Below are 20,111 nucleotides of genomic sequence, written 5' to 3'. Positions count from 1 at the left end.
CGTCTGTGTGGCTATCATGTTTTTATTTTCGAGTGAAATATTTTTACATGATATGTTCCAGTAGGGTTTGTCTATTTTGCTGTCTGGCTTAGATGAAGCAAGATCTGAAAACGCCATGCGAGTTGGAAATACTCAACGTTCTTGCTCTTTATTAATAAATAAGCAGCACAGTTCCTTGGCGTTACCAGTCGCAGCAAACACAAGTGTTAACTGCAGAGCGCCACTACTCTTTCACAATCTTTTGTAGGTCTTAGGCTGTTTCCCTAGTGATACTTGTAACTAAATATAGATGCACCTCTGATAATGATAATGTAACCTTCTTTTACATAAGAATGCTTTCCCAGCCCAAACAGAAGCAGATCAACACACCCACCTCCTCAAGAAGCGAGTGTAGTCCTGCCTGTAGGCAAATCCTGCCCGCCGCACACGCACATTCTCCAGCAGTCCCAAGTAGTTCACCTGGTGCCGAACCCGCTCCTCATCGAAAAGGATCGGTGACTTGTGCTCGTTGGGTTTGATGCAACGAACATAGAAGGGCTCCTGGCGAGGGCAAAACAATACTGGTGAGAATGTGAGATGCAATTCATTGTATTCTAAAATGTGCAGGGTTGGCTGTTCATGACTACAATGAAGTAAGGACCTGCCTCAGAGCAATCAAGCTACCTGCCCTTCTAGGTCTCGCAAGAGTTGCAGGTTTCAACATACGACTCGTTCCTAACTCGGTTATCAACTGAGCTGACAAATATCACATATATGTCACTATTCTCTTACATGGATGTCTCAGTTATTCGGGTTCCTCCTTCGATAGATTGCTGAAATGGCAAAAGTAAACAATTTTCAGTATAGTGGCTTCACCTTAGAAGCCAGGTTCTGGACGAGGGCGACCATGGAATTCTTGAAAAGGGTGCCTGCTGTCAAGGGGCGCTTTGTCACCTGCAAAATGGCAAAGAAGAAAATGAAATGCAGAGATATGAACACTCTGACAAATACATAACCTGAGCTGTAAAATTAACTTTTAGTACCCTTTCATTAGCTCTAGCGTATACCACTGACACCTCAAAGGTAGGTGCCAGAATGTCAAGTTTCAGAAGAAATCTATGTGACTTCCCTTTTACTAAACAAAGAAAAGGGCTAAATTGATAATGGTTTACCATTATCAATTTAGCTTCAGAAAATACATGTAGCATCCAGTCTTAAAGAGTCTGCAGAAATTATGGTAATAAAGCATATAACTTTTGTGAAAGGCAGTGTCATTGTCAATGTCCAGCAGCTACCATTGTATCTAGATGGTGTGAATAGCACCCCAAAATCTGGTGTCCGAGTGAAGCTCCATGCCCCAAATTTTTGACGAGACCAACAACTTGTTGGTTCATCCAGTTTCCTCTCATACATGCCAGTCAGAAATGCCTAGGCATTGAAAACTGTGAAAGCACTGAGTCATGAAGCAGAGTGCTATTAACAAACCTTAAGTTTTTTGGTTTATGACATTTTTCCAAAAGAACAACTTTGCTAAGTACTTGGTCTATGGCAGAGTGAAAACAATTGTGGGATGGATGCTGTATAACAGTAACGCAAGTGTATGGCAGCACAGTTAAAATACGTCTGTTCCAGCACAGACACATGCACATGACTAATGCATGGCTGTGTAGTTAGACCTGTCATCGATATACAAGATAGATCCCTATCTTAGGTTTCCACAGCATTGATGCATCCTTTATGTAGGTTTGAATGACGGCTGTAGAAATAACAGACAGAAAAGGCGATGATCTTCATAGCAGCCGGCACAGCATAGCAACACAAAGCAAAACACGAGACAACTCTCTTGCATCATGTTCTGTTGTCGCAACCTTATGTCTATGAAACCCTGCTCAACTGCCTCTGGTGTAGGCATTTTTTACAGGGGAAAGAGAATCTGACTCTGGAATTAACATGAAAGAAATGTGACAGAGAGAATATTTAAATATAATTTGCAAGAGGTTTGCACTTGAAACTTCAAGGACAGCATGAATGAGCTAGCATGGATGCAATCAGCTCACCTATAGCTAATATAATAATTTGTAGCAGTCAATACTAATTAACAATCCTGAACACCAGTGCTTAGTAGGTGTCCACAGCCATGTCATATGAACTGACCAATGTGTTGTCTCACCTGATTAACGTTCTTTGCACCTTCAGGCCACATGGCCTTGAGGAGTGGGTCAGAACTACAAAACAGAGAACAACAAAACCAAGCTGTAGCCCATCCAAGCAGTTCCACAAAACAGCAGCAGCGACAGCAGGATTAATGCTCCAATGAAAGATGCACCAGCACAAACTGCAAAAGTGCATTTGCAACCATCACACAGTCTTTGCTTAGTGAGACAAAGAAGAAAAAAATTATGGCCCCGCTTCTTGGGTAAAGTGGATCCTGTGCTGTGGGAACAAAACTGATGAACCACCAGAGTCAGAAACCCAGTACTCTATAGTCACTGCATTACAGCAAAGAAAAATAATTGAAATTGAAACTATGCGCACTTTTAAAGCTACTACATTACAGTCTTTGCTGCTGAATAACTTGTCATTCAAATGGCTACTTAATTATCTGACAGACTGATTAATTGAGCCCACCTGTTGTAGAGCAGGCGCTTGAAGTCCTGGAACAGCGTGTCCTTGTTCTTGTCGAGGAAGCCCGTGATGGAGTAAGTCACCTCACCCGCATAGTGGAGGATGCGGAAGTGCTTCTGGTGCTCCAGTGACTTGTCAGTTGGGGCAAGCTGTTAAATAAAAAGGTTCATTACTGCAGGGTCTCACAACACTGTGCAGATTGTAAAAAGAAAACAAGGCAGGTAATATGCTGCTGAGCACCTTCAGCGATGACCTTGTGGGGCCCTGCGGCCCCTCTTAAGTGTTTCAAACCACGAGCTCTTTTTTTCTGTTTGTACTGTGCTTGCTCAGAAAGCGCGCGAGTGCGCATGAGTGAGCTGTCAATTGCCGGGAGTTGCATGTTATCGGCGTGTGAAGAGGGTAGATAAGGGCATCAAGGATCGAGACTTTTGTCCCGACAGGAGCGGCGTGGGGCAGTTGCGCGGCCGGTGAGTGCCATGGGCCAGCGGGATGTGCACAGACGGTGGAACGGAGACCTGCCTGGACAAAGACTGAACCGATGCATGCAGAGATGGCATAGGTGTATTTGCGTGAGTTGCTGCCACGTGAGGAGCCATATTTCTTGTTGGGTTGGGTTGGGTTTTTGGGGTTTAACGTCCCAAAGCAACTGAGGCTATAAGAGACGCCGTAGTGGAGGACTCCGGTAATTTCGACCACCTGGGGTTCTTTAACGTGCACTGACATCGCACAGCACACGGGCGCCTTGCCTTTCGCCTCCATCGAAAAGCTGCCGCCGAGGCCGGGATTCGATCCCGCGTCCTTGGGAACAGTAGTCGAGCGCCGTAACCACTGCGCCACCCCGGCGGGGTATATTTCTTGTACCGCTGTTAATGCTTAGGCTGTATCGCATTACCCTACTCGCGCCACAGTATGTTTTTTGTTTTTTTGCCGCGTTCTAACCCTGACCACCGTTCTGTTTTAATATCTTCGCATTACATTGTCGCGAGTCTTGACCGCATGTTTGCAGTGCAGTGACACCCAATGTTGTTTCTTTGCGAGTATTTTTTGCTTATCCGGAATAAACCGCCGTTTTTAAGGCAGACTGGATTTGTCCTTCTTCGGGCGAGGCCATGGCTCGCGGACACATTCTCTAGAAGGCGGGGCCTGCTGCTGCTGCTGCTGCTGCTGCTGCTGCTGCTGCTGCTGCTGCTGCTGCTGCTGCTGCTGCTGCTGCTGCTGCTGCTGCCGCCGCCGCCGCCGCCGCCGCCGCCGCCGCCGCCGCCGCCGCCGCCGCCGCCGCCGCCGCCGCCGCCGCCGCCGCCGCCGCCGGGGGCCTTCAACCTGAACTGGTTTGATCACTGAATCATGGTTGAAAGCTGCATGCAAGTGTCTATATATCAGACATTCAGGACTGCTAGGCTTCAGTAATTTTTTGGGCACTTTTCTCTCAAAGCCCACTAAACCACGGATAAGGGCTTTTCAGGCAAAGTTCATATCATTATGTTTGCTTTATGCCATATGCATACAGGATTTTAAATGCATGCAGTTTCAAAGGCTTATGCTGCTTCATTCCAGAACTGACACTCGACTACAATCACAAAAATATTCATTTGAGACGCCACATGCAGAATACATGCAGGATGCCACATGTGCCTCCAGGGAACTAAGAACATTAGTGCAACCACGAGTTTTTTTCCACAGAGAATTTTTATATATTGCATTATATTATGTACAATGTTTACCAGTTAATTGCAGGGGCAGTGATTTGGCTTCTCTTCTATAGTTGACTCCAAGATTTTTTTTCTGTCTAAAATGATTACAGCAGCGAATTATCTTAATACTGCACGTGAGTCAAATTGGTAGTAAATGAACAGGGGTGCAAGTGTATGCACAAGACATACAGAGTGATCACCTGCAAGGCCATTTCTCTTTATTCAGAGTGCAGCTACAGTAAGCAACTGCGACCAAGGACAAAGCAAAAGGAAGAAGTCTACAGCAATGTGCCACGGTCACAGCAGTTTTTTCAGTGGTGAGCAGCCAGCAAAACATAGGCATTTCTTGTACATTAGTTTTGAAGTAGATAACACTGCAAATTGATATGCGCTATGCAGTGCTCAAAAAGAGGTGTGAAACAAGCATGTTCATACCGTTGTGTGTATTGTGCACACAGAAATGCACTCCCGCTCACTTTGCTACCAAATATTGCCATACAGCCCCGACGAACCAGTTGGCAAGGCATGAATAAAATGTTCATAAATGCTGAACATCTCTACCACTGAAATGCTAATTCAAATATAAGCTCGGTTATTGCTGAACAGCTCTACTATATTTCAGCCGCATCTCATCAGATCTCTCTGGGCTATTTTTTTTTTTTCCTCTAGATGCCACAATGAACCTCTGAAAACAATCTTCTAAAATCACTTTTTACTTTTTTCACACAACAAAACTGTATCTAGCAATTGGCAGGACAATGGCATGTGGTAAAAATATTTTTATTAGTAAAAATGTCACTCACCCTTCTGCTGGTGTAGTGCTTATGATTGGCAAGCCGCTTGTCTAGTGTTTCCAACAGCATCTGTGAGCAAGACATTGTAGACCAGGCATTTGCATGACCTTGGCATCTTGGGCAAAGAACATCTGGCAGTTAATGGTTGGCTATGCAAGATGGTCACAATCTGTTTCGTTTAATCTCTACTCCAGGACCATATCGCAAGATCTTTCACACAAGAAAAAATCACAAAATCTATTTATCATACCAAAGCGACAGACAGATAAATACTAATACTACTTGCCATTATATATATATGCTTCAGTTGTTAGTACTTGCTTGCATCATTGCAAGGCTGTTCCTCAGTCGTAAGAAACAATTGAGAATGGCAGCACACTGTTCTTGTTATGCAGAAATGTGCCCATTATTTTAGAAGAAAACATAAGCTAAAAAGAATGACTGCCAGTAATGAAGTTACAAGAGTTGAAGCTACATTGTATATACAGGTCTGAAAGTGTGCCTCGAAATTAAAATTTTATGTTATACCCCTGTCAGGGCAACACTACTCGACAACAGAAACAGACAATGCATTCCTGCATTGAACGGCTTTTCGCATCAGACAATAACTTTTTCGGCATTCAGGAACATGGTGGCGATTTACAGTTCCCTGCACAGTACAAGCCATCAAAACAGTTAAAACAGTGAAGGAGTTCTGGTTCATCGACAGTAACCTCTCCTTGCCTGAATTTCACATACCAGCATAGAAGTCAAATCAAACAGCTTAAACCAGTCATTTGCAAAAGAAAGATGTCTTTCGCATGCATATCCAAAGATTTACATGGGGGGAAGGTTCCTTCGCAACTTCTCACCTCATCGGTAACCTTCCCAACGTTGAGGCAGGCGTCGTCAGCCAAGGCAAGGATGCCCCGGTGGGGCTCCTCAACCAGATCACAGATGATCTTGTTGTTGAAGTAGGGCACATCCTGCCACTGGATTCCTTCCCGCAGGTACTCTTCCTGCTCCTGCTTGAGCACCAGCTCAATGAAGAGCTGCTGCAACTTCTCGTTACAGTAGTTGATGCAGAATTGCTCAAAGCTGAAAATTAAATGCAAAAAAATCCCATGGCAGACCAATTTTTGCTCAACAATTAGGAATAGGCAAGAATTGCTGACAGAAAATGCATGACTGTTAGAAAACCCTTTCAGCTTGAGGCTTAAAACATGCGATTGGTCTCCTTAATTTCAAATTGGTCACATGGCATACTCCTAGCATAGTTATTATTATGAACACAACTTAAGCATAAATATTGACTCCATTTTCAATTTCTGTTATCATGCGTGACAATTGTCACTGGCAGGCTAAACAGGGAACTGGAAAGGCTTTGCTGCTCGGTCGCACCTGTTGTTGTCGAAGATCTCGAATCCATAGATGTCGAGGACGCCAATGACTGTGTTCTTGCGGCCCAGCACACCATTGGTGCGCACCTCGATCGCTTCATTCACTTTTCCTACAATCCAGCAGAACATGCGCTCATAGATGGCCTGTTGCAGAAGAAACATGGAGAGAAAGATGCTGTTAATTCACTTTTCTTCTTTTGGAATTAGTATGCATGACGTGCTCAATGCAGGTGAAGTTGGTCAAAATATGTGGTATTTTGTCTGTACCATATAGTTTATTCCTTCGTGTCATACTGTGGAAGACCAAAAGTGGTCCTCACAAGAGCTCTCATTTTGCAGGGCTCTTGGAGCTTGAACACCATTGTGCACAGCTAGCTCCTTCATGCTAGCTGTGCAAACTCCAATACCTGTTTTAGCTGAAGATAATATATGCAAGCACTGGTAAATAAACATTGTGCCAGCATCTTGGCCCCAATACCTCATGTCTGAACTCCCTTAGCTTTTTCATGCACTCAAAATAAGTAGTACGGATTGCAACAGGAGAACACTACTTGCCTTGGCAAATGCGTCTCGCCCATAGATAGCTTCCGTAAGTGTGTGCCCCTTCTGCATGACCTCTCCTCCGGCCGCAATGACCCGGTGGCACAGTGCCTGGTTCAGATCCTTATCAGGCACAGACAGAAGCTGGCTCAGCTGCTTGAGACTGCCCTTGGTCTTTACCTGGTCCTCCTCAACCACAAAGCTCACCTCACCCTGTCATTGCAACAGAGTAAAGAGTGAGAAAGCGGTGTACAAGCCTGAGGGCACACTGAAATGTTTCTATTTTCTTTTCTCTGTGTTCCTTTCAAGCACTCCCTGTCAATGGTGGCATATTATTTTAGGCTTTAGTTGCATTGCAGAAGATAAATAACTACCCAGCTGACTGGTATCTCCACATGGAAGAAAATTGCCCCCACAAGTACATTGTTGATCACAGCCAGAAAAACTGCAGCTAATAAGCAACAAAGTGTCTGTAACATGCTACGTTGACTGGGGAACTGTTCATCAACAAAACAGCTACCATAAAAACTTTACCAAATTTTATTGGCAAGTAACAAAAGCAAAACAAAAGCCCATTGAATGCAAGCAAAGGAGCAAAACTAAAAAGAATTCAGTGACAGCTGTTTGAGAATTTAAATTTAAAATTACTCGAAATTAATCAATGAAGGTCTATGACCAATACTGCAGATTCCAGGGTAGAATGCAGGGCTGTATGGCTACACTAGTATTATGACAGCTTTTGCTGCAATGCCCTCACCTTAAGGAAGGGAAAGAATTAAAGAGTTCATGAGCAACAGAATATAAGGAAAAAGATGGCCAGAATTTTTGTATAATATTCGATGCTCTACAGTATTCCTGCGGAACTTTAGCCTGACAGCTATTCATTGTTATAGCTCAATGTCAAACAAAAACAAGGACCACGCACAGCAAAATGGTGGGCAAGTATCTGGAGTCCTGCCAGTATATCTCAAGGATGCCATTGATTTTGTCACTGTTTGCCAGCAATGGACATTGAGTGGCTTGAGGATATTACATTCAAAAGTGCAAAGCAAAGAAATCTTTATCTCTAAGAGCAAGATTATAAAGCCTTTTTTTTTTTAGCTATGAAACATTTCCATTTCAGGTTTATGTACAGTGTCTTTGTCAAAAACATACAACCCGAGGGGTTTCTAGATCTCTTTTTAAGCCCTGTAGCGGAGCTCCTGGAAGCAGTCCTAGAATACCTATGCTTGAGAAGGGCGAGGAGAAGATTCCCTTCTCTGTCACCTGTGAGAATGCAAGAGCTGGAGGTGCCAGTCATTCACGGCTTGGAAATAGACCCCTTGAGTTGTATATTTTTGACAAAGAGAGTACCTCACCATCAGTTTTTTATATAGCAACCTCAAGCGTCTTGTCTTATTTTGTTTAGAAAAAAAAAAAAAAGCCGACTACATGTTTTAACACACTAGCAAGAACTAAAGTTTCTTCAGGCAGCTTTTGCATACAAAAATGTAAATTGCAGCAACAAAAGCCATAAAAAACATACATATGGACAGGTATTAACACTTCCATGTGAGTAAGTTAAAAACAGAGTTGTGTGAACATCTATGCAGTGACACTTGCATACTTGCTACACTTTCACTGTATTGCTTGTGAAAAATATGTCCCCTTGTTTTAGGGTGAATTGAAATTGAATGAAATTTAATATAAACAAACCTTTTGGATTACTACTGTAGTATGCAATGAATTGCTAAAGCATATGCATTTGCCTAACATTCAATAAGCTGCCTCATTGAGTCAAAGCAGATCACAATACTCTGTCAAATAAGTGATCAGAGGAACATAAAATAGCATGCATCTAGTTCATATGTGCTGCTTCTGTCCATATGCTAGCAGCATTACAAATTTTCATCCCAAATGCAGACATATTGTCACTAAAAAACAAACAAACAAAGAAAAACAGCTAACAAGCTAAAAGGAGACAAGTAGAAGTGACACCAGGACTGAGCAATGCAAGATTTGCAATTCACAAATTAAGTTAAAGCTCATACCATTTTACTCTTCAGTATTTTATTTGCAGAAACACCCTGCAATTCACATGAGTGGCTCACCAAGTGCACGATGGCAGCTACAATCTTCCACAGTGTGTCACATTCCGTCTGCGTGAATCCAAGCAACTTCATCGCTGAGCAGACCTGCTTGAAGTCAGCCCGATCGTTGATAGTCTCCACCTGTTGTGGCAAATAGGACGAGAACATTTTCACAACAGTTAACAGTAACACAGTAAAGCGCAACGGTTTACTTTCTATTTGCACATCAATATATTCCCCACAAGAGATTTCACTGCATTTTACCAAAACGCAAGGTCCACATGATGAACCTTTATGACATAGTATTTAGTAAATGAATTCTGGAGACTTAAGTGCGGTGGTCCTGATTATATAATCTTTATAATGAAGTCAAGAAAAAGAAATTCACACACACGATGAACATAGTTCTAAACAATGAGCAATTGTAATCTAGAAAAGGATGCTGTCAATTCATTCCTTCGAGAGTGGTAAGGAAGCTGCCCACTTGCATCCTGATGCTTTCACTATGCCATATCGGAAGACAGAAATCCCACCATCAATGTAAACCAGTGTTAGAAATGTCTTTTTGAAAAACATGGTTTGCTTTTCGCAGTTCTTGGCAGACACGCAACTACCCCAGCAACCAATGATCAGCAGAATATACTGCACTTGGGGCATTGCATCAAAGCACTGCAATCAATATTTGTTAGTATGAATGCACAAAATGTGTGCCATTACAGTCTGCAGAATGTGAATGCAGAAAGCACCTACACACCTTAGGTGAGCCTCCTTGCCTGGTGTAGAAATAAAGCTGTGGCTCATGCTTCAGGCCATATGAGGATAGCTGTGCATCAGGTGCTCCATACAGCAGCTCATAGAAGGCATGGAAGTTGCGCTCACCCGGCTGTTGGTAGATCACTCTGGACTGTGTGCATGGAAGGATTGCAGAGTTGAAAAAGCAAGAACACCAACGAGACAGGCAACATTGCAAGCAGATAAAAGCAGACCTGTTTGCTTGTAATGTGCCTAAAGAATGAAAATAAAAACAAAAGCCATGGGCTAAGCTGTAATGCAAAAGTCCGGGAAAATCATTACAAAAGGCCAAGAAACTAAAAATATTGCCATCACTAGCTGATTTCACAAGTAAATATATAGTGCATTAAACTTTGATTCTTGGACGTGACCAGGTGCTACGCTACACTGTCAATAGTGGCAACTTCCTTTTTGGTAGGTCATCATGAGATTGAATTGACTGGAACGAAGATTTTAAACCCAACATTTTAGTCAATAAATGCACCCTTCACTGCTGGACAAACGATGAAACAAGCAGTCCAGCTTATTTACTGCCATATGCTTACTGTAGTCGATATCAAATCTCACTAGTATGTGTGACAAGAGATGTGTCGCTGTATATTTCACACAACCATGCATATCCATAAAACATCCTGTCAACAGTCTTTAGCAACATTTCATGTGACTAGGAGCTATAGTTGCTTGAAGTCTTGGTATATTAAACCATGCTGCTTTGCAACCCGACTTGAATGTGTTCAATGGAATTTACTGCTCTCAGAGAATTGCTTTGACTGGATACCACTAAACGAAACTGAATGGTAGAAAATAACTGCATAATTATATAGGCTAGCTAGCACCACATATTTCCAAACGAGATATTTATAGCCTATTAATAAATACTGTATAGTAGTAAAAACCAAATTTTTCTACAGCACATGTTGAGAGTAAAAAAGGCATCAATTGTTTCACAAAAGCACAACTCAGTTGAGGGTTTTTCAAGAGTATGCAATACAAGCACAAAAGAAAAAAGCCACGCCAGCAATGCTACACTACCTTTTCAAGCAGGTAGTTGTTGATATGTCCTCCTAGTGGATCACCCTTGAAATCGAAGTTGATGTCCATGTACTTTCCAAATCGGCTCGAGTTGTCATTGCGATTAGTTTTGGCATTCCCAAACGCCTCAAGAATGCAATTCGACTGAAGCAGGATATTCTTGACTCTGCCAAAAGAAGTTGAAAGAATGAAAGCTGTTCAAAGAGCTGATAGTAGTATTCCAGCATGTGAAACCAGCAATTATAAACTAGATAGTAAACCAGACTAGCTGAAGAAAACAGGCTGCAAAAAAAAAAAAAAGTGTACCTCACTTAAGAAACATCTGTATATTAAGAAATCAGATACCAAAAACAGTAAGTGAAAGTGACATACACAAAATAACACTGCAATAAATTAATATCACCTAATAAAACATGGCTGAATTAATGAATCAAAAGCAATCAGGCAGGCAGTAGAACTTCTTATCGTCCCCTGTGGTGAGGATGTGACAGCAACGGCTGTGTTCCCCCTTGGCTTTATTAGAACTTATGCCGTGTGGCTTGCACAGGCTCCCACCCTTAATACATTATAAGTATGCTCTAAGGCTTCCACAGACTTACTCCACTGGAATCACTTGACCACATGGCACAGTCTCTGCAGTGACCACTACCCTGTCCTATCCTGGATAATATTCTCATTAGCAAGTTGCTCCAGTTATGTCGTATTGCGGTGCCAATAGAAATGGCAAGACTGCTCAGATCATAAGAAATATTTAATTTATGGATGTGAATGCACAAATATTAACTTCACATCATTAAAGCTGTTCATGGAGGCATGCAGAAAGAAATAATAAGCATGTTTAAGACCTACAACATTCAGTCTGGCCACAGATGTAAAAAATGATGGTTTTACCTTTCAATTTCCTGCTGGCCTGTGACATTTGTGATGGCTGCTATATACCTCATGATGATCTTAGAAGCTTCTGTCTTTCCAGATCCACTTTCTCCTACAAAGAGGGCAGAGGAGTATGCATACCTTGAAGGCCAATGAGACTTGTAAAGCACATAAAAAGGAACAACATAAAAAGGAAGTACAAAAAAGGAGGTAAAAGGGATGAAAGACAAAGGCAAGAGCACAAAATAATAATTTGGAAATTGGGAGAGGGGACAGGTGACAGCAGGACAAGAATAATCAAAGAAGGAAGCGAGATAGGCAATGAAGGTAGAGGAAGAAAGAAAGCGGCTGGGTTTTTGGCATAAACATTACATACAAAATAGGAAGTGCACAGCTTACATGATAGACAAAACTATGCCAAGCCCCACATTTCTTGAGTAAGGCTATGTCAGCTAAACATTGGTTTCATTTTGAAACCAAAGAGTTCAGAAAATCAAAGACCACAAGAAAAACAAGGAAGGTTACCTACGACTTTTTTGTCTCATGTCTTATGCCACCACTCTTTCACTCAAAATGTCTCAGAGGAGGTTAGCAGTCATAGTATATAAGGAGGTGTTAACCCAACTCCTCAGCCCTGGTAACTCTGCTAATAATTAAGGTGCAAAAGAGCAAGAAAGGAGAGTTTCTAGCAACATGCAGGATATGTAGTGGGGCAGCCAATGTTTCCCCCCTGCCCTTACAGCCCTGCCCTTACGACTACTCTGGGCCCTTCCATCTGAATAGCGAAGGAATTGGCAGCCTGCCAAATCGGCAGGCGCTCAAAGATGAAAGCTTGTCGAGGGACACATTTCCGAAGACCCTGTCAGACGTTGTGGAGTATAGTGATTTTGCACTAAAAGCATAGATATTAAAGCAGCCACACGAGCGCTCCAAATGAAAACCCTGTTCTGCCTCTGCGCGTGAATCGACTATTAACACATTGTACCTACTGAAGTACGGCTTTAAAGTAATCGAACCTGAGAAGCTGTTTGCGAAAGACAAGGACACGATAGTAGTTAAACTATAGGTGGAACAATTAAGAAAGCAGCGAACCGGAGATAACGATGCAGGTGTCACGCGCCTTGCGCTTCATCTCCTTGTAGGCGGCGTCTGCAATGGCAAATACGTGCGGGGGCCGCTCGAAGATCTCGCGGCCCTTGTAGTCGGCCACCTGCTCGGGCCCGTAGATGTTGAGCGTCCGGTACGGGTTGACCGAGACGCACACCTCGCCGATGTACGTGTACACCCGGCCCGCATTGTACCTGCAACACGAGACAGTTGATCAGTACCCAGGCTACGACGAGTGCATGCAGCTCCGCTCTTCGCTGAAGCCTGCTGCTGTCCGTGGTAACCATGGGTGTAGCTCCCCAGAAAGAAGGGGAAGATATGGCCCCGGAAAAAACGTCCCCAGGGCAAAAACTGGCCCTACAAATGATTTCTTCCGGGATTCACATGAAAAAAAAAAAAAATAAAAACATTATGTCATTCTTTAATTGCTTTGAGCACGTGCTTTGAGTTAAATGATCCCTGAAATGCTACTTGGTGTAAAATTATAATTATTCTTTGTGAGTATTCAAGGCAGATTTGAAAGTTTTACATGGAGCCAATAATTTGCAAATAATTTTTAAAAAGTGGTCCTGGCGACCACTCGCAACCGATTTGGGCGACGCATCGCCGCTCGCAAGCCCACTCCCCTCTGACGTCAGTGGGGCTGCTGGGCAGAACCGCTCATTGGACGCTATGTTAGGCGAGCAGGATGGAGCATGGTGAGGCGCGGTCCCAACTTGTTCCCTTCATTTTTTTCTTGCGCGCCGGCGTGGGTTGAGTTGAGGGGGGAAAGAAGGAGAATCATTTTTGATCGCCCATATGTTCAGTGCTAATGAAGCTAGATTAAAGTTTTTCCGTTGCATAGGTGATTGATGGGATACTCATTGCTAGTGAGCATTTTATTATTCTAGTAAATAGCTTTTCATGGGCCTTTTAAATGTAATAATCATTTGGAACCTAGCTGTGTCCTCTGGGCTATGTCTGGGCGCCCGAGATGTTTACAAGAACTGCATAAAAGCATGGTGAAAGAGCCATCTGGCTCTTTACACATTGCGTGGTTTCGTTGGTTGCGCGGATGCACAGACTTATGGCATAGTGGACTAGAATATATTGTAATGGTTAATCGAAATTGCTAATATTGATGAGGATAATTACAGAAAACAAGAACACTGCTGTATACCGGTCTACTTATAAGCAATAAATCCACATGTACAATTTCGAACCACTGAGTGACGTACCACTACGCCCTTTGAGATTTTAGGTCGTGTTGTTAGCAAGGCTAGCATCAGCAGCCAGCGCAGTTCCTTACAAAACTGACACATACTGCATATTTCAGCAAACACTAAAAAATTAAAGACAGCCTGTAATCTGCTCTAAAAACCCAAATTAAGATGTGCGTGAGGCATACTTTTGCCGGGGGATACCCATTTAAGTTGGTATTTTCCATCGAATTTCTAATTGGAAGCTAGGGATTGAGCGTAGTTTTGACTGGAGGTTTAAATTTTCCACATCGAATAATAATCTAATAAAAAGAAGAACATTCCAGCTGGACATAATTTCTAGTTCAATAATCCGGCTGGAAATGCGGTCTTCCTTTAACACCGGCTTTTCATTCCGCGACTTTTTTAGTTTTTCTTGTTAAAATTATTTAACCTTGAGGTTATCACTAGCTGTGGCATCAGTAGATATATCCCAAACATACGTTAGTAAGCCATATTCACCACAATGCGTTCTCTACCTGCCCTTCTAGCACGCTTGGTAAGCTTTCGTAGCCTACGCAGATTTAAAAGAAAGAAAGAAAGAAAGAAAGAAAGAAAGAAAGAAAGAAAGAAAGAAAGAAAGAAAGAAGGAAAGAAAGAAAGAAAGAAGGAAAGAAAGAAAGAAAGAAGTTCGAAACCTTTTCGACCGAACGAGCTGTATATGTTTTCGCGTATATACTGCGAAATTGAAAGCAGTCAACATCACAAGTAAGATCCCATTTTAATTTTTTTTTTTTAAACGAGAAACATCTCCCTCTCGGCCGGAGAGAACCCAACTCCCACAGCCCCGTCGCAGTGGTGCAGTGCATGGCGCGTGCACTCGATTGCTGCGCCCAAGGATGCGGGATCGATACTCAGCAGCGGCGGTCGCTTTTCGACGGAGGCGGAAAGCAAGGCGCCTGTGTACTGTGCGATGTCAGTGCACGTTAAAGAAACCCAGATGGTCAAATTTTCCGGAGCCCTCCACTACGGCGTTTCTTACAGCCTCAGCCTGTTTGGGACGTTAAACCCCATAAAGAGACCAAACCAGCTCCCACAGCTATAGCTGTGGTCTACTAGACCACATCGACACGGCTAAGTACAACAGCCAGTTCGAATTTAGCGCCACACATCCCGCAGCACGCAAGTTACCATCGCTTCAAAGTTCTGAAAAGTGACACAGACATTTGATTCCTCATGAGAGCCGCGGGACGTCTGGATACACAGGCGGCACCCTCGGCCATGGATGCACGCGACGTTCTCATTACGTCTTACAAAGGCTGCTTTTAATCCACAAGGCAGGCTAACGTTCATTCCGTGTCTGCCATACCCGGTGCACAGCCGCGCTTCATCAAAAGGCGCGGGAAAATGGCCAAGTCACGCCCCTTTCCCCGACAGCCGCCATTCTTTTTCGTGTAGCTCCTTTCTCCGTTATTAAGGCGTCGTTATATGGCTGCGGCCATTGCTGACGATGATATACGCTGATTACGCGCCACCTCCGCATACGTGATGCATACGCCCGCACCACGAGAGCCGGAAATTAAACAGCGCGGAACGTCTGGCGAACGCTTATACGCCGCGGCAACGTCAAACGCCTCCTGAGAGAGCGAAAAAAAAAAAAAAAATACAGCACCGGCTTGCTGCTCTGTACACCAAAGAAGAAATTGAAAGCGATCTATAGGGCATATTTAAAGAGTGCGCTGTAAATAATCAAACACTGAAAAGAGTGACAGCGACTTCAGCCTTGGGGTGTCCATATATATAACGAAAGCAGAGCGGGCTCTAAATGTCGACGTTCTCGCATTTTGAAGCGCAATCAGCTCAATGAGCTTCTTCCTTGAAGCGAAAACTGTACGCGGTTTCCAGTAACGTTTACTTGATCAATTTCTGAGCGGCTCAGTTCAGTTCAGTCGTTCAGTCGTGTCCGACTCTTCGTGACCCTATAGACCATGTCACGCCACGCTACAGACCGGTAAATCGTGCTTTTCCTCCACGCGCTGCAATTTCGCAAATTTTTAAAGGAAGAGTTGACGGTATAAGGAGACAGTAAGGACACGTGGCAAACGCATATCAGAGTGAGCTGTATCTGCAGACTGGCAGCCTGAAATGAACATTTGCAGCTAAGTATTAGAAAGCATGCGCTACGCGTGTACTGAATTCGACGACCGTGAAATTTACTCTCTGAAGAACATCTGCGCATAAAACGAGCAACGACCTCTGCTAGCTGACAGATATATAATTGCGCAAAAATGCACTGGCCAATCAATCTTGGATTCATTAGTCGCTCGAACAAAGCAAGCGACTGCGGGCTACCTCCGTAGTATCGAGAGTTGCACGTCCGACCGCCGTGATGATACCGTTGAAACTCCGCGATTGGCAAAATTAACTGCAATGATAAAAAGGTCAACCGCACTGTTGGTATTACGTACGCCTTTGCAAAAAGGAAATGAGTTTTACACCTACAATATATGTACCGTTTCTTGCAAGCGTAGCGAAACTGCTAGAAAGATTATTTCTGTTGCCATGAAAAGACGAAATGGTCATTTATAAAGATAAAATAGGCATATTGAGGCGCTGATGACGAGGCAGGTCAGTCTTTAAAATGCATGTGCTGCACTGCTGACATCGCGTGATAAGCCCACATACCCAGGCAACATAAATTATCGGCCCAATATTGCGACTGTGCTGGTAATGTCCGGCCGGCAGATGACCAGTAAACTGCCAACACTGCAATAGTGGGCTGCCTGCGAAGTGCCTGGGTCATACTCAGTTCATACGCTGTTTGCAGCGGAAAGGTAAAGCATGGGTGGCTTGAGCCAATCAAGGCGGCGAGCACTACATGACTGTGTTAATCCTTACGTGCCTGTCGACCACAGTGTATACGAATGTGCTTGGTAGGAATGCATTCATAGTGATATTGACTAATCATTAGACTTTGTACAGCAGCGCAAATCGCGATGGTGACAATATCCCAACGCCCAAAGGACATGCACGAATGACTACTTGTCGTATTTAACTTAACTTCAAGCCTCTGCTTTTTGGGCATGTCAGCATGCGATTCATACTGCGCATTCGATGGCTGGCAGAACGCAAACCTCCGGAGCTTTCTTCGGGATGTATTTCTCTTACTCAGATCAGGCGAACGTTTTAACAGTTCGCAAGACAGGCACTGGTGCGATTTTATAGCCTTGGCGGAGTGCATAGATTTGATAATCTTTGCTGGTCATATTTATTAAAAAAAATATATATAACACGCTGAATAATGTCTACCGCTGTTAATTGTGGCTTATTAAACTGCTTGTCCCGTTAGAAAAATTGATAATGTTCTTTCGGAAATTTCCGGTTTACACCGCCCATGACAAGAGAGAGTAATTTAATGAAATTAAAGGTGAAGAGGTCGGCCGGTAGTAAAGAGACCCTGGACTGCTAATCCCCAATGGGGAAGGGGGAAAATTGAACTAAAGGAGAGTTAGGATGCATGCTAAGAATGAAGGCTATGAATAAAGAGCGAAAAAGCCATGTTGCTTAAGAGCTGCAGAAATAGCACAACTGCTGAAGTGGAATTGTCAACCGGCACGACGCAGGCTTTAGGTTCGAGAAAACCTACAATACTTGACTTTATGTTCGGTGCTACAGGTCTGCATGCACCGGTATCTAGAGTGGACCCGTCCCTTATACTCGCCGCCACTTTGGTCAAGACCTGACTGCATACAGCCCGCTATCCATACTATATAAATACCTAAATGACCGACCCAGCCCGGCGCTCTTTCTGTTCAAGAAAGAACAGTTATGTGACATCATTTCCGGTCGCTTGTGAGGTACCAAGCACTTTTGGAGAGAAATGTCTAAAAACAACGGCTTTAGAGCAAGCATGACTTGTTTCCCTGACAAGCGCACCATGTGCGCAATGTTTGATTCAGCTAGCGGGTCAGATATGAGCAGCCGATAAACAGACGTGTTGGCTTCAAAGTACCCACAACGTTACACTTGATTGGCGAGAAGTCATCGTATAACAGCGAAATATATACGGAATCATCGATTTCAGATAATTACAGAGCTCCGCTTCAAGCAGAGCTGGTAGCTTTCTAGGGTCCGAATCCTATCCAGCTCCCAAGATAGGAAATGAAAAAGTGTTTTTTTGGCGACGCAGCCTTGTCGGGCATCGAAAAACTATTTGACCTGCATGCCCTGGAGGACGCATCAAGCCCAGGAAAAAGTCTTTGAAGAAGAAGTCAACGAAAGCCGACATATAAGCTTAATCCGCCTCTACAGCGAAGTCGATTCTGGAAAAGTAATGGCTGGAGTGCACTTTCAACACGGCGAACGATCCGCGATATGCAGTCTGCAGAGGACGCAGCGGAAATGCTCGCGAATATGCAGGGGAATCAAGCCGCCAGTACTCTAAGCATGCAGGTTGCCAATTTCATGCTGTGAAACGAGGAAAAAAAAGGCAAGGTACGTATAAAAACGCACACGCCCGCTCATACATTACCGCGCATCATGGTCAAGGCGCACGCTGCATTGCAATGCTCTGTGCAGAGGCACCGTTTGCGTGAGCCAAATTCTGCGGGGAATGTCCAGGCGAAGGTAATGCTGGAGCCCGCTCTCGCTGGCCAAAGTAATTCCGCTCGCCTTGAAAGAAAGTGCACCGAAACGAAGGGCGAGCTGCGGGTGGGCATATTGGAATGGGGTCAAAAGCTTTGCACTGCCGTGTGATCAAGGCTCCCCTCGACACCGTCAGCGGAGCGGAGTCTGATCGTCCGTAATTTGAGAGGGAAAGTTCGTGGCAGCCAGGCACTAAGCAGCATAGTCCGTTTCCTTCGTACAGAAACTGACGACGGGACCCAAAGGTGCAGAAAAAAAAAAAAAAAAAAGAGAAAGAACTGAAGAAGAGAAGATGCATCTAGTTGTACCCACGTACGGACCTCCTCAGCGGCGGAGAGTAGACCAATATTCTTTGCTATAGGGCTTGCAAACAAACGTACTCGCGAAGATGACTTCGAGGAGACCGGGTTCCTGCCTGTCTTCCGCAGGCAGCTTCCGGCCGTTGATATAACTCGATGCGTTTCTCATATTTCCTACACGCCCGTTCTTTTCTGTATTTTTTTTTTTTTCGCGGCATGCTGCTTTATCGACATCTCGCCGCGGGGACTGGGCGCAACTTGAAAGATTTGTGCGGCCGAGAAACAAATAACAAAAACAAAAAGTCAAGTAAAACGATTACAGAACATGCGGGTGGTGCGGTCTACTGTCTCCAAGTCGCTGAAGGTTGTTCTGAAACATTTCCGTCCTGCAACGGACCTCGCACTCTTTGTCTACAAAGAAATAAAACCGGCATGCCAAAGCTATGAGTGGCAAGCGCGTCCCTAAATTTTTCTTTCCACCTTAGTAACGGTGGTGCCCTTCGCAATTGCTGTTAGAGCTGCCCGTCCCGGCACAAGAAATTCTAAACAAGGTTGAACGATCGGCGTGGATACGCCTAACAAGTTACACATACGAGAGGATCGACTTGTCGAGAACACGGTCGTACAGGTGTCCTCTTTCCTGCGGAAATGGATGTGACTGCAACAAGGCTTCGCAAGCGTCCACGAGTAGAGGCACAGGGAGCGCAACAACCTACAGACAGCGGCAAAAATGATTACTAAGTCATGCTGCTTTCTTGCAGCTCCGATCATCATGCGCGATGCCACGTGCATTACACAGCCGCTGCACGGCGAACTGCACTGCATTTTCGCCGCCGCGCGCGCTGTTAATGCGAACGTGACCTGCATATCTCAGCGGCGGATCAACTAACCGTCCTGAGGAATCAGATTAACTTCAACCAGCGTCATGGTTTAGGAGGGGTGCGTTTGTATGCGTTAACTGGGGCAGTTTATTGGAACACCAGCGTCTGATCGAGAGAATCCCCTCCCCAAGTGTGAGGGAATACGGATCATTAATTCTTGTTTAGCCTTGACGCCCTGACTTTCGTTTCTCTCTCTCTCTCTTTATATCAGAGATGCTCGAGAACGCG

At 44.1% G+C, this 20,111-nt stretch overlaps 1 protein-coding gene across 2 annotated transcripts in view; it reads right to left on the bottom strand.

Annotated features, from left to right (window-relative positions):
* Myo31DF (Unconventional myosin ID) overlaps positions 1–20,111 on the bottom strand; it is a 122,120-nt gene that overhangs the window by 15,202 nt on the left and 86,807 nt on the right. For both annotated transcript variants that reach the window (XM_084594092.1, XM_084594091.1), the window contains exons 2-14: positions 12,867–13,075; positions 11,793–11,886; positions 10,902–11,067; positions 9,832–9,981; positions 9,099–9,218; positions 7,024–7,221; positions 6,470–6,612; positions 5,941–6,166; positions 5,099–5,158; positions 2,608–2,753; positions 2,150–2,204; positions 856–933; positions 374–540 (exon numbers count right to left, since the gene is read on the bottom strand). In XM_084594092.1, the coding sequence (XP_084450218.1) occupies positions 374–540; positions 856–933; positions 2,150–2,204; positions 2,608–2,753; positions 5,099–5,158; positions 5,941–6,166; positions 6,470–6,612; positions 7,024–7,221; positions 9,099–9,218; positions 9,832–9,981; positions 10,902–11,067; positions 11,793–11,886; positions 12,867–12,906 (1,643 nt within the window). In that variant the 5' untranslated portion in view covers positions 12,907–13,075. The remainder of the gene's footprint in view (positions 1–373; positions 541–855; positions 934–2,149; positions 2,205–2,607; positions 2,754–5,098; positions 5,159–5,940; positions 6,167–6,469; positions 6,613–7,023; positions 7,222–9,098; positions 9,219–9,831; positions 9,982–10,901; positions 11,068–11,792; positions 11,887–12,866; positions 13,076–20,111) is intronic.

This window comes from Amblyomma maculatum, chromosome 2, assembly GCF_055883805.1.
Source record: "Amblyomma maculatum isolate TAMU_Amacu chromosome 2, ASM5588380v1, whole genome shotgun sequence".
Lineage (NCBI taxonomy): Eukaryota > Metazoa > Arthropoda > Arachnida > Ixodida > Ixodidae > Amblyomma > Amblyomma maculatum.
This window is presented reverse-complemented; position numbering and strand designations above follow the sequence as displayed.